The sequence below is a fragment of the Hemiscyllium ocellatum genome, chromosome 20 (assembly GCF_020745735.1).
Source record: "Hemiscyllium ocellatum isolate sHemOce1 chromosome 20, sHemOce1.pat.X.cur, whole genome shotgun sequence".
NCBI lineage: Eukaryota > Metazoa > Chordata > Chondrichthyes > Orectolobiformes > Hemiscylliidae > Hemiscyllium > Hemiscyllium ocellatum.
This window is the reverse complement of record NC_083420.1, coordinates 13334521-13350280: the sequence shown is the minus strand read 5'-3', so window position 1 is coordinate 13350280 and position 15760 is coordinate 13334521. Positions and strand designations below refer to the sequence as shown.

The 15760-nt window shown below is 39.9% G+C and overlaps 1 protein-coding gene across 1 annotated transcript; it reads left to right on the top strand.

Annotated features, from left to right (window-relative positions):
* The first annotated feature begins 3610 nt into the window (after positions 1-3610).
* On the top strand, positions 3611-12173 carry LOC132825573 (insulin-like growth factor-binding protein complex acid labile subunit). Its single transcript, XM_060840952.1, has 2 exons — positions 3611-3677; positions 10372-12173. Exons 1-2 carry the CDS (start codon positions 3611-3613, stop codon positions 12171-12173), a joined length of 1869 nt encoding a protein of 622 aa, XP_060696935.1.
* Positions 12174-15760: the final 3587 nt, after the last annotated feature.

The window sequence follows — 15760 nt, the reverse complement described above, 5'->3', positions numbered from 1 at the left end:
CATTACTTTTTTTTAGCTGATCTATGGGTCAACCTGTTCAAACCTTTCGATTTCTTCAGGTGAGGGCAACCTCCTAACTTCAAATAATTAGCTTTTTTTTTCATCTTGTGTAGATTTGATTTACTTTATGTCTTGTATGATGTCGAATAAAGAAGAGCTTGAACAAACAAGAGATTCCAGAGGCCAAAGCAATTTTTTTTAGATTAGACTTACAGTGTGGAAACAGGCCCTTCGGCCCAACAAGTCCACACCGACCCGCCGAAGCGAAACCCACCCATACCCCTACATTACCCCTTACCTAACACTATGGGCAATTTAGCATGGCCAATTCACCTGACCCGCACATCTTTGGACTGTGGGAGGAAACCGGAGCACCCGGAGGAAACCCACGCAGACACGGGGAGAACGTGCAAACTCCACACAGTCAGTCGCCTGAGTCGGGAATTGAACCCGGGTCTTCAGGCGCTGTGAGGCAGCAGTGCTAACCACTGTGCCACCGTGCCGCCCACGCAAATTCTAGGGAGTTTTTCCACTTTTAACTGAATGTTGATTCCCATCAATTTTTTCACCATTGGAACATCTGATTTATTTACAGATTGAAATGACACTTCCTTCCACTTCAGATTGTTTTGTTTGCCATCTGTGGAATTTGTTGCACATCTCTAATTGCCCAGAAGGCAATTGCCCAGTGTAGGTCTGGAGTCATATGTAGGCCATACTATGTAAGTGTGACCAATCTCCTTCCCTAAAAGGACATGAGCAAACCAGGGAGTTTTTCTGATAATAGTTTATATTTTTCAAGCATCGGATTCAGGCTTCACCATCAGCTGTGGTGGGATTTGAAATCATGTCATCACAACATGAGATTGGGAGTTTTAGATTGCTAGTGCAGCAACATTAACACCAGCCTTCCCATTTGCTCTGCCTTAATTTCCTTGTCCACCCACACACCGTAATAGGTCTGCTGACTTTTAAAGGAGAGGCCCACTGTTCTGAGGAAGGGTCACTGGACCCAATACGTTAGCTCTGATTTCTCTCCACAGATGCTATCAGATCCGCAGAGATTTTTCAGAAATTTCTGATGTTCTTCACTTAGTTCTGGAGGCAACAGAGAAACCAAGGTATCCGAAAACCTATTGGAAAGGGTAGTGGAGAACCAACCATGTTCCTATTAACAATACTTTCATATTTTTGGAGTGTGCTTTGAGAAACAATGTGTCATAAATTAATGTCTATGCATAATGTTGCTCTGTAGAAAAGCATCTCATCGCTCAGAGTTGAGTTAAGGTCTTTTAAGTTTTGAAAGCTGTTAGAATCAACAATTCAAAAGAACAGCAATGTAGAAACAAATTTTAAATATTTACCTTTGCAGCTGATTGGAGCCAAAGTCTTGTCAAAAGTAAATCTTGCTTTTTTTCAGCAGCTCCCTGTCATGGTCAGCACTTTCATGGTTCAGTAAGTTTAAACTGTTAATAATATTAATTGTGCCATATTTAATTGTTGGAGTTAATCTAACATTGAGGCATAATGACAGCTGGAACTCGAGTCAATGGAACAAGCAACCGTACATCTCTTTAATCAATCGGATTGAAGGATTATGGAACAGGCAGCACAATGATTACTGAAGCAACATAATTTAGAGCTGGTGAATTAATTGCCCATCTCAGACAGCAACTTCTGGATTTCCACATTTAATTTGACAACTCATTTGGATTGGCTTGCACTATTGCGCTGGCTGCGATATTGAAAGCAAATTATCAGATTCTCCCACTTGGTAATAAACAAAGTGCCATTTTAGGTTGCAAATTGTTGTTAATTTGACCTTTGTTGGCACCGCGGTAACATTCCTGCTCTGAAAATAGGACAAGTTTTTGACTTTAAACAATGCTATGATGTGAGAAATGATCCTGCTTTGACCACGATAAGCGTTGATGTTAATGGTAAAATCGTGAATCACATCTGCTGCACCACAGAGTAAAGAGACACGGACACAGTCACTCACTTCATCGTGACTTTGAACACAAGCAATGGGAAGGTGATCAGCAGCAACTTGTTGGACTCAATCTGAGTGTACTCCTCACTAAATGATCATTAACAGCTTCAACCAAAATCAATTTTATGCTGTTAAAAAAAGACTGCTTTGTGGGTGAAGAACACTCTGGTCTTCAGTCACACTTTATCTGCATTATCCATTCCCTCAGAAAACTGGTGTTTGGTTTGAGTAATCATAGAATCCCTGCAGTGCAGGTACAGTCCATTCAGCCTACACCAATGCTCTGAAGAGCATCCAATCCAGATCCACCCACCCCTACCCTCTAACCCAGCACTTCTATTGGTTAATCTACCTGCCTGCACATCCCTGGACACTATGAGTAATTTAGCATGGCCAGTCCACCTTTGGACTGTGGGAGGAAACCGGAGCAACCAGAAGAAACCCACACAGACACAGGGAGAACGTAAAAACTCCACACAGTCACCCAAGGGTGGAATTAAATCTGGGTCCCAGATGCTGTGAGGCAGCAGAGTTGACCACTGAGCCACTTTGCCACCAATGTCTAGACTTTGTCCATTAAGGTAAGGCAGCTGAGATATTGGCTTTGTTCCAAGAACTGACTCAGAGTAGGTTGCTCACTGAACATAGATCCATGGAGAAATGCACAAGCTTCAGTCATCTCTTTCCTTCATTCCTATATCATCACGACTCACCAGTTTTGAGCATCATGACACAATTTGTATTAGACAACAGTCTGACTTGAAAATCACAGAATTTGCAACAAAAAAAGTCAACTTGTCTCCATTGAGCATGTTCCACATTGAGATGCCTCAATGCCATTGTATGGGGGAATGGATGTGAAGGAGTTAAAGTCGAGGCTTAATGCAACCTTTAAGTGGAGAAGACGCAGTCTAATGCAAGTTCCCGGTGGAAACAGATCTGGCTCCCAGCTGCTTTTACATTAGTGTCTCACCAGGAATGTAAATTGAAAATGTTTAGGCCATCAGAATCACAAATGGTTCATGCCATCTGCTCAGAAATGAATTGTAAACTTGCCTCCACATTCAACAGGAAGAAACTAGAAGGAGTTAGTGTTGGATAGCAGTATAATTTCTTTGAATACAAGTCTCTGTAATAAATAATTGGGAAACAAGTTGAAGCTTTTGTTTCTGTTTAAGATATTTCTAACCTGAGACCAACAGCTATATCATTTTTGATTCACTCTTTTGTAATAAATTTATTTAGATTTAGATTTTATTGTCAGGTGTACTCGAGTACAGGGATATGGGAGTATAGTGCAAAGTGTACTAAGGCGCCATTCTCCAGTGCCATCTTAGTGCACAAAAGTCGGAATTAATAACAGAAGCAGAAATAAAAGAAAAGGAAACATCCAGATCATGCTCGGGCCTCTGCCCTGAGTCCTCACTGCCAGAAAAATGAAGCCACAAACTCCATCCCTCAGTCTGCGGTGAGGGTGTCTCGGGTCCCTGCACACCCCAAGAACACCACCCACCCTGCCGTCAGGTACCTGGGCCCAGCCACAGCCTGGAGCCACATCGTTGGAACCATGTCACCATTCTTCAGCGCCATCTTGCCTTCACCTGTATCATCGCTACCATGAGTCTGCATGCCTCCTGGGGCCACCATTTCAGCAAAGAATCCACCCCCGCTGGCCTGCTGGGAAGTAACTGCTCAAGCTGCTACTGAACCCCCAGGAGTGAACTGTTCCTGCTGGGACTGACCCTCCAAGAGTGAACTGCTCCTACTGGTACTGACCCCCCAAGAGTGAACGCTCCTGCTGATACTGACCCACAGGCGTGAACTGTTCCTGCTGGTATTGCCCCCCTCCCCTTACCCCCGCAGGAGTGAACTGCTCCTGCTGGTACTGACCCTCCAGGAGTGAACTGCTCCTGCTGGGACTGACCCTCCCCAGGAAGGAACTGCACTCACTGGCATTGACACTCCGGGGGACCACTACTACTGTTGCTGATATTCAAGGAAGGAACTGGTCCCACTGCTACTGACACTCCCAGGGACTGCTCCTGCCATTGCCAGAATTAAAGAGCAAAATTTTAAAAGAAGAAGAAACAAAAAGGAAGCAGGCCAAAGCAGACAAACCCTGAGATCAAGACCTGGCCCACACACTGCTACTCCGCCATCTTCTCACAGGAATTAGTCTGCTGGTAAAGGATGTCTGCAGCCTCATGTGTACATGCTTCAGTGACTAATGCTCACATTAACAAAACTGTGTGTTCCATTCTGGGATCTGACACGCCCAGTAGTGCCATCAGCTGGGATCATATCAGAATGGGGGATCTTTGAGCATTGAAATTCTTTGAATGTAAGAGAAATGTGTCTCTTTTAAAGAAACAGATACGTAGAGGTTCAGGACATAAAACTGGAGGGTTATGGTGGTGTTTTTTAGATGAATTGGGCTTTCAAGCACTAGTGACATAACAGAGTTAAATTTCATTTTAGTTACGTACTCTGGGCATTTGGCAATTGCCAATTTAGCAGCATTTTCTTTGGGGAGGGGGTGATTGAGGGAAAGGAAACTAGGCTAAAAAAAGGTGTGAAGGGGAGATGTTCCAAACATCCTGAACAATATCCAAATATCAATTAACATCACACAAATATGTTGTGAAACTTGAAAGGGTTCAGAAAAGATTTACAAGGATGTTGCCAGGGTTGGAGGATCTGAGCTACAGGGAGAGGCTGAACAGGCTAGGGCTGTTTTCCCTGGAGCGTCGGAGGCTGAGGGGTGACCTTATAGAGGTTTACAAAATTACGAATAGCATAAATAGACAAAGTCTTTTCCCTGGGGTCGGGGAGTCCAGAAGTAGAGGACATAGGTTTAGAGTGAGAGAGGAAAGATATAAAAGAGACCTAAGGGGCAACATTTTCACGGAGAGGGTGGTACGTGTGTGGAATGAGCCGCCAGAGGATGTGGTGGAGGCTGGTACAATTGCTACATTTAAGAGGCATTTGGATGGGTATATGAATAGGAAGGGTTTGGGGGGATATGGGTCGTGCGCTGGCAGGTGGGACTAGATTGGGTTGGGATATCTGGTCGGCATGGACGGGTTGGACCGAAGGGTCTGTTTCCATGCCGTACATCTCTATGACTCTAAATAAATTACCTGCTCCAATCACATTGCAATTTGTGAGACTTCTCTTTGCAAATTGGCTTTTGTGTCTCTTGCATTAAACCACACTTCAAAATGACGCAAATACAAAACAAAGATTGCTGGGAAAACTTAGCTGGTTTGGCAGCATTTGTGGAGAGAAAGCAGAGTCAACAGGTCGGGTTCAGTCACCCTTCCTCAGCTCCGCAGTACTTTGAATTTTGTTTTGCTCAGTCTTCGAAATGACAGCTTTTGCAAAGAAATTTGTGACAGAGTGATTGTTCCAAATGCCAAAATGATCAATCAAACAACCACCAGTGCATACGCTGGTTTGGTGTATTTTTTTAAATTTATTGACTGGAATGTGTATGTAATATTCTCAACATGAGTTCTAATGATGCAGTTGACTTCTGAAAGCTATCCTGCCTCAGTGGGTAAATGCATCACATGGTGAGCTATTAAACTGTAGAGACCATTAGTTCAGCTCATTCAATAAACAATGGCTTGGACTCAATCTCTTCATTCACTGGAAGAAAAACTCAAATCGCTGGAAATACTCAGCAACTCAGGCTGTGAAGACAGAATTAACATTTCATCTTGATCTCCTTTCATCAGAACTGGAAACAAATTAGGAATTTAATGGTGCACGATCCAGTATAGAGCCAAGGAAAACCATGAATGGGCACAGGGAGAGATGACTGTGGCAAAATGGAGGGCAGGAATGATAAAGTGGTAAAAACAAGATGGAACAAGACAAAGGTGGGGGGGTTCACGGTAAGAAATCGAAAGATGGAGTCCTGTGGAGCTGTAAGTGACTACAGCAGAATTGTTTCCCATCTCCAGCTGTCCAAGAATATCCAAATTATGATGCAAAATTGTTCAACTCAACATCATGTCTGTGAGGGTATAAAGTGCCTGATGGATGAGTTGATGATCCTTGAGGTTCTGACTGTGTTAGCAGATTTTGACTGGGGCAGTCATGGCATCACATTTGGTCTGATTACCTTTGTTCACAAGAAATAGAAGATTCGATTAGGTATCCCAATGCTGGTCACTATCAGATGTCCTCGGAGAATGCGCTTGTTTGTGGGAATAGTTGCTATCAGGCTTGAGCCCAACTGCACCCTTTTGCAAAGACTCTCAACTGTCTCTGTATGAGCTCAGGCAGAGAAATAACAGGTTTCATCAAGCATGTGAAGAGAGGAAAGAAATGGGGCCAAATTGGTGGGAAGATTTTTAAATTTAACAAAATAACTCTTTCAATACCCCCCTCATGTGCCGTGTTATCACTATCATCTTTCCAGCATTTTTTGACATCAGTAGCCTTGACCATTAGACATGATTTGGAGATGCCGGTGTTGGACTGGGGTGTACACAGTTAAAAATCACACAACACCAGGTTATAGTCCAACAGGTTTAATTGGAAGCACACTAGCTTTCGGAGCGGCGTTCCTTCATCAAGTGGTTGTGACAATCACCTGATGGAGCGTCGCTCCAAAAGCTAGTGTGCTTCCAATTAAACCTGTTGGACTATAACCTGGTGTTGTGTGATTTTTTAACTGTGACCATTAGAGACATGCTTTTCTAACATTAACTAATCATTATCACCAGAATTTTATCAGAGCTGGAATTTCTGTTAATACAAATGGTAACTTCAGTCAAGTATGCAAGATCAAATTGACATGATCCGTTTAAGTAAAATTGGTCAATGAGTAAGTATAGTTTAAAGGAATTGGATTAGTATAGAAATAAAATTTAAAATTGATCTAATAAAAACAATGTAATTTAATGTCTCAAGATACTAATAACTTCAATTGTTTCATTTTCAGGATCTATTTATCTTAATGCTTACCGCAAATTTCAACAAAACTGTTGGAAATGAACAGAAGACTTTAAGGCACAGACTTTATTTGGAGCCTCTTCTCTATCTCAAGAGTGTTGGAGGAACTGGAATATGGTGAATGATCTCTTGGGATAGTTGATAACTTGCTTAATACCAAAAGTCCTGCACCCATTACTTCTACATAGAAGCAAATTTTGATGCAGAATGAAATTTTATCACAATGATATATTGCTCTTCCTTGACATTGTTGTAACGTTAGCAAGCATGATGACTGTAACCACCTCAATTTATAAAGTAAAATATTGTATTTCATGTATTTATTGTATTTAATCTACCCTTATTTCTGACAAGCTGATGCTAATGGAGTAACTTAACTATTTTGTCCAACCCCAGAATAAAGGTAAAGTTGCTAGACCATAGGACTGCTCTCTCACTGAGAGAGAGATGACTGGTGGTGGTTTAACCTGAAGGTCACCTTTTCTCAGGAAAGGGGATGAGGTTAGGATGGAGAGTCCTTCAGGGTACCCTTAGCCAGTGTGGGAATTGAACCCACACTGTTGGCATCACTCTAGATACATGTCAGCCATCCAACCAACTAAGCTAACTCACCCTGACCACAAACAAACTTATTGATGATGTTAAGCAGCTATTCTTTCTAATAATTATTACAGTAATTATTCAAATATAAGGTTGATCACTTTATTTAAAAATTATATCCACATTAACATTTCAATATAAATCTATTTAATTGCAGCCAGAGGGTGCAATTAAGCATAGAAATACAAGGCAGAATTTATTGTCCTGCTGCTAAGGTGACTTTCCCTGAAGTTTGAATAGTCTAATTAACACAGAGGTCAATTAGAGACTAATTCCTCCTGGTTATTACAAATATAACCAAAATACACCAACAGTTATAGTAAATTGAAATGCTGAAGTGATAATATAAGCACATCAAAGCTTGGTTCAGAAATGAATCATTCCAAACAGGTTGGTCTTGGATGGGGGATACGGGGGATTAGTGAGTAAAGCTTGTTTTCAATCCATTCCATCGTTATGCTAAACTATTCCTCACCAATAAGGTTTTCTCCTCACTTTGTGGTACCTGCATTTTGATGTGAAAAGTGCGACAAAAATGCAAGCTGACACTATGATTTATTTTGTGGTAAATGCCCCCTATAAATTGCACCAAATGAATTCACAACTACTGTCACGACAGTTTAAATGGAATATTTTAGCCAGGTGCTAAGTGGAGGTAAAGATTGCATAATGCTTCAAATAAATATGTCACCCTAGCTAGACAAGGTGAACTTATCAGATTTAAGTGAACGTACCTGGTGTCCAGAGGGACAGTGTGTTGGCAGCATGCTTTGTGGCTGCAAAGAAGCTAAATATTGCCACATGTGGCTGCACTAAGTAAACAATATTGATTCCTTCTTTACCATGTGCCAGCTGTTTATTTTTCTCCTGACCCCATTTTGGCTCATTGCCATTTAGTTGTCCACGCAATCCACCGATGTGTGTGTGTGTGTGTGTGTGTGTGTGTGCACGCGTGTGGGAGGGTGCAGTCTAAAGATTCGTGTAGTAAGGAAAAATTAGAGATTTGCATTGTTGGGCTGGCTCGCTACTGAAAAGAAGTTGCCCCATTGATCCTGAACTTTCGTAAAATGAAGTGATAATTCTGCATACAGTTTGCGGCTGTATCCGGAGCCAAACAGAAGACAACTGGGAGTTATTATTGTTTGCAGAAAAAGCTTCTTGACAAAATGCACAAATCTGTGGGTAAGATTTTTTTTCTTCAGAAGGGGAAAGGCTAATGCTTGTTTTCTAACATAAAGCATGTGATGGATCTCTATATGTGTATTTTATTCTCCTTCCTGCAATTTTGTTGTATTTACCTAAAATAGAGATTCACCAGTAATGCAACTTCATGAAGATTTCATACATTCGACTTGAGTTCAGAAACAACACAACTAAAAGTTGTTAAGAACCTAGCCATAGACATGGTTCTTTTTTTTGTTGCAAATTTGGAACCAATTTAGACAAAAGGGGCAATTTCTTTTACAGAGGATGGTTTCGCGTGTGGAATGAATTCCCTGAGGAAGTAATGGGTGTGGGCATAGTTACACCATTTAAAAGACACTAAGATAAATACATGGCTAGGAAATGTTTGGAGGGATATGGGCCAGGAGCAGGCAGGTGGGACTCTGGGTTGGTTTGGGATTATGTTCAGCATGGCCGGTTAGACTGAAGAATCTGTACATATGCTATATGACTCTATGAATAATTTTGTAAGATCTCCATCCACTTCTCAGACAAGTGTCAGAACAAGCCTTCTTTGTAATGTCTGTTGTATACAACAACAGCAAACTGAAACAAAATCTGCATTTATTCACTGCACTGTATTTTTGAACTGTTCTAGTCACCTTCACCTTGCAGGGGACTCGTACAGAAGTATTAATGCAGAGTTATTCCATCAATAAATTGGGGTTTGCTATACATATTCCTGATAATGCAAAAGGCTGCTGAGTAACTTAAGGGTACATGCAATTAAACCTACCCTCTAATCCCATTGCTGTCACACTTATACCATTCTGCATCAACACTGCTTCACAAATAGCAATGAGTCAAAGGCCCTTTTCACCTGATCTCCAGCTGTTAGTCAAGACTGTTCACCTCAACTTAGATGAAAAGCATCATGGGATCTCCAACATTCACCCCAACTGTCTCAGTAGGACCTCAAACCTTCTATACAATCTTACTTATTTTAAGACTAAGTTTAAAGGCAACTCAGACGGGTAAAGTTGATCATTTTGGTTCTTTGTGGAACCAAATAGCAGGACCATTACCCTCAATCTTGGATTGCATTTAATGAAAAAAATCTGGGAATTTTTTTTTTAAGAAAGTCAGGAATTGAAAATTAACCTTTAATGAGAACTGAAAAAAAATTTCAATTCAACTGAGCCCAAAATGCAAAATTGGTATTATATGAGCAAAATTAATCTTTAGCAATTATTTTTTTCCCATTGTCAAAACAAAAACAATGCAGAGATTTGAGGTTATGGAAAGATAACAGTTCTCAACTATACTTAATGCATTTCACATTTCAAACATTACATATACAAAGCAGGCTTCAAAATAAAGTGTGAGGAAAGTATCTCCAAAGCTGCAACTTATTTCAGTATGCAGCTGAGAGCAATTAGACTCTGTATTAACCTCATGATGCATTGTTACATCATATGGTCTTAAAAGGCCAATCCAAGTTATAGTCAAGGATACCCTGACAACGGAATAATACACTGGATGCTAAATAGTTTTGGTCTTTTTGCTGTCAAAGTGGCACAATTATATTATAAATATCAGCTGAATGTGTTGTATCCTCTAATTGCATGACGTGTGTGTTTTTCTTTTAGAATTTTGCCTTGTATCAGTAATTGTCTGTCAATGGTATATCCCACTACTGGGGACAGAACCAGAGCTACCATTAGAAGGGTCAGCTGATGAAAACTTAACTTGCCCTGAAGTATGCACCTGCATTTTTGATGATTACAGTGAAGAACTGAATGTCTATTGCAGCTCTCGCAACTTTACAAGCATTCCAAACGATCTACCGTTAAATGCTAAAGCCATTTGGTTTGACTCGAATAACTTCACAGTTCTTCAATCCCATGCTCTCAGGAACATGTCTAATCTGGATTTCTTGAACCTGGAGAATAGCTATATAGTTACTGTCGAGCAACATGCCTTCTACGGTTTGAAGGTGCTAGTTCACCTCCATTTGGAAAGGAACAAATTGAAATACCTAGTACCAAATGTATTCCTCCACACTCCATCTCTTGGATCACTCAGTCTGAACAATAACAACTTTGGCAAAATTGAAGATGAGTTGTTTTCTGGCCTCTCTCATCTCTGGTACCTGAATCTGGGATGGAATAATCTGGCAGTTTTGCCTGCTACTGGCTTTCATGACTTACCAAACTTAAAGGAACTTATTTTGGCAGGAAATAGATTAACTTACCTGCAGTCCCAACTGTTTACACATTTGACAGAGCTGAAGGAACTTGATTTATCAGGAAATTTGTTGAGAGGCATTAAGGGGAATATCTTTGTGAAGCTGCAAAAGCTTCAGAAGCTTTATATGAATCATAACCAGATCAGTACCATAGTACCAAGAGCGTTCATGGGGATGAAATCACTCAGATGGTTAGACTTGTCCCACAATCGCATTACAGTACTACATGAAGAAACATTCTCTGGCCTTCTAAATCTGCATGTGCTTCGAATGCTCAACAACTCCATCACACAGTTGAAGCCCAAGACATTCAGAGAACTTCAGTTTCTGGAGGAACTCCAGCTCGGGTACAACAAAATCATAAGTCTTTCTGAGAATGTGTTTGATGGGTTAGTACAATTGGAAGTCCTCACACTAAACAATAATCAGATTCAGCAGATCAAACCAGGAACGTTTGTTGGCCTTCGTGAGGTAGCTGTACTGAATCTATCCAGCAACTCCTTAAAGAATTTACCAGACCATTCATTTACAGGTCTTATTAATCTACATAGCCTGCATTTAGAAAATAACGCATTCACCAGAATTCAACCAAACACATTTTCTGGATTGTTTTGCCTTCGAAGACTCTTCCTGCAAAACAATTACATTTCGGTTATTGAGAATCAGAGCCTCAGTGACTTAAAACAGCTTTCGGAACTGGATTTCAGATACAACAAACTAACACAGATATCTATCCAGGCCTTTGTTGGTGTACCAAATCTGGAGTATCTACTATTAAAATGCAACGAACTTCAATACATTTCTGAAACCACCTTTCAACCTTTACACCTCCTCTCGTGGCTTGATTTATCCGAGAACTTCATTGAGTTTTTCTATAATTACACTCTGACACCCTTGACAAAGTTAAAATATCTGAACCTTAAGAGCAACTCTTTAAAGCACTTCCCCCCACAGCTTTTGGAGCAGGCAACACAACTGGAGCAACTACTGCTTGGGGGTAACAATTGGCACTGTGACTGTTTGCTAAAGTCACTCAGAGATTACTGTCTAAGGAATCCCCACGTAGTTCCTCGTTATTTAGAATCAGCAGTAGAAGATGGTACAATCATGCCCACTTACAACAACATCACCTGTGCAAGCCCAGAAACTATTGCTAGCACAGATTTGAGAGACATTAGTGAGGACTATTTTCGTAATTGTTAATATCAAGAGCAAGATGCATTCCTGCAATCATCATATGTATATTGCTCAAGCAACAATGCCCTAGTATTTTAACTGTGACAACCAGGTGTACATTTCATATGTAATTATAAATATACCAAATGAAATCAAGGCTAAACAGGCCTATTTCGTTTGGATCCCAATATTACCAATCAAATTTACAATGAATAGGACAATTCGTTTTGGCTTAGTGTGTTCTATTAAGTGTTTCTAAAGCTATTATGATGAAAAGTTTGGCCATTGTCTTAAAATTATAATAACAGCACTGACTGGAGTGTTAGTCTCTAACCTTAGTAAAATGTCTACAAAATATCACAAGTTATCACAGATAACCAAAACTGTGATTGGAACAAATTCCTTCCCACTTTAGAGTGAAAGCTACTGGGGGTTGGAGGAGAGGGTCACTGTGGTAGAAAATAGGTCTGAGTGTTCCGTGCTATAACAATTCCGTGATTGTGTACGTTATATGAAGTAATAGGAAATTGTGAATTAAACAAAATAAGTTAATCATGACAAACTCGTCTCAGCAACAGGGAGGGTAAATATGGATTAATTTATTTCAGAACATTTGAGCCACAAATAATTTCACTCAAACCTATACAAATAATTAATAGAGAACCTTTGCCCCTTATTACGAATTCAGATAACTGAAGTGTAATCTGTTACCAAATGACAAAATGTTTGTTGAGTATATTTAATGCAGTGCATGTTACCAATGAACATTACAGGGATATTAGGTCAGTTTCTTTGGGATAGGTCCATAGCCTTTCATTGTTAGCCTTTTAAGTAATGATGGTCATTGTTTGATCTGAAATAAATGCATGTTCCAAAATGACAAATTTTTTTTTTGCAAAACTTCAAATACCTTTGCCATACCTTTTCCTCTTGCCTCCTGTACACTCTACTCCTAAGCATCCCCAAATCCCATTCTCATCTCTTGCTTTTTGCTCCACATGGAGAAATGGTTTATTGTGATTTCTCCAACACTGTAGCTCAAAGTTGGATAGAAACATGGGGACCAGGTGGCTATTAACTGGCACCCTGTGCTTTTTAACTATAATCTGATCTTGACTAAATAGGCAAGTGCTCCCATTGTAAGCAGAAAGGTTTCTCTTCAGAGTTGCACAGTTCAATATTGTTTATCATTCACAGCTTAGAAGACTCATACTTGAAAACTGACTCTGAAATGGTCATTTTAAAAAGGGTTATTCTACACTGGTGACGTGAGTAACAAGGCAGGCATGTGGAATTGAAGCACCCAACCATGTTAATAAACTGTAGTGGAGACTCATCGACTTCTATTTCTAAAAATTACATACAAATTAACAGAGTAAAATAGTGAGGTTATGGTGGACATATTGTTATGGAAAAACAGTAGGCTGTTTTACCAGGCTCTGCTGTACCTAAATCAGTAGCATTTTAAACAGGTCCTTCACTTGATGATAAAAAAACTTCCTAAAATATATAATTTAACATAACTTAGGGGAAGAGAATCATTTTACAGTTATTAGGGAATCTTTTATGTGCAGTTAAATAATTATTTGTAACAGAAACTTTGAGACTGTCAAGAGTGTGGTACTGGAAAAGCACAGGTCAGGCAGCATCTGAGGAGCAGGAAAATTGACATTTCAGGAGTAAGAGTAAAAAGTGAGGTCTGCAGATGCTGGAGATCAGAGCTGAAAATGTGTTGCTGGTTAAAGCACAGCAGGTTAGGCAGCATCCAAGGAACAGGAAATTCGACGTTTCGGGCCAGAGCCCTTCATCAGGAATGGCTCATTCCTGTTCCTTGGATGCAACACATTTTAATTTCAGGCGTAAGTCCTTCATCAGGAATTGAGTAGACTGTCCAAATGCAATTTTATGACACAAGACACCAATTGTATCACAATTATGGTTGCACAATAAATTTATACAATCTAGTTTCTTACAGACCCAAGGTGATCTAACTTAGCCTCTGTTACGTGTTGAACTTCTGACTATCCTGTTCCGAGTTTCTGTGTGCCCTTCCTGAGCAAATTACATCATGATACCTAACACGTATACTCTTTCTCGTACACCTGCAGACTTGGCATAATGGCCACCGTGATGGTTTAACAATGACTTGGTTAAAAATGACTTCATTGATCCATCAGCAAGAGCAGCTGCAATGGACATTTTTTTTAAATACTTGGTACTCAAATAGCCACTGCAGCTGATGGAAAGGAAAACAAAAAGCACAGAATAAGAAGTGGGGTGCATTGGATTAAAAGCATTTGGATTTGTAATTAGGGTTTTTGATTGTGCTGCCAACTCAGGAATGACTACTATTCTGTAGCACTTCTGAACTAGATAAGGACTTTTTACCTTTCCTATCAGCAATGAACAATTATTCATGTTGACGGGACTCCCTAGAATTCTGGAAAGTAATATAATTATGTGTACATCAAACAAGGAAGCAGTGATTTGTTTCAAGCTGAATGAGAGTTTAAAAGCATTACTTCAATTTTTGACACACACACAATACCCAGGAAGCAATGATTTTGGCTGTAAATGATGCCTATTGCAAATGAAACAGAATAATGCAAACAATCTCAAATACTTAAGTGCTTAGACATACTCCAATGCTTGCACCATCATATGATGAGATGGGATGTAGGAGAAAGTAAGGGCTGCAGATGCTGGAAAGTCAGTTGACAACGGTGGTGCTTTAAAAGCATAGCAAGTCAGGCAGCATCTGAGGAACAGGACAATCGATGTTTTAGGCATAAGCCCTTCATCAAGACATTCCTGTCTTTTTCCAGCACCACCCTTACCACCGTTTTCGACTCTGAGATGGGATGTAGCCAACTGTTCCAGCCAATGGTTTCTGGATATCTGAATTCAAACTTTATGATCACATTACATATAATTAAGTATAGGATTCATGAAAATATTAACAGGTTTCTAATATTAATACACTTGCCCTACAAAATAAGTCACAGAAATGCAAGCCATCCAAAACTGATACTCTTTATAACATTATAAACCAGAAATAGATCATTCAGTTAAGCTGCAGCCCAGCTTTAACTTGCACAGCAGAAATCAAGGATGGAAATTTACAGTATTGGGCTGAAGTTAAAAATGGGGGTTCACCTTTAATTCTTTAATTATAATTCCACTTATTCCAGAATATGCCAAGCAATTCCTTTATTTTTGTCATTTCCTGTGTCTTCGATATCCACTCAGGCATGAAGATGGAACAAACCCAAATCCGGAGTGGTGTCCCTCCTCACAATGCCACCAGAGCATTCCTCTTGTATTTGCTTTTCAAGAAAATCTTGACGTAATTCAAAATCAAACCTCACATCAGTCACTCAGCACAAATGTTTGTGTTACTAGGCTAACAAATAACACTATTTTTGCAACACCCTACCATGAGGCCAACTGAGATCATGATATTAAACAACCTTAAATCAGCAAGTAATATAGTTAAAATAACATTGCTAGCTTCAGATTACTACTGATGGCATGACACACATTAATAATTCTGTGTTTGATTGTGTCAGGGTTTTGCTTATGCGAATTACATTTTTTTTAAGAATCCTAATTTC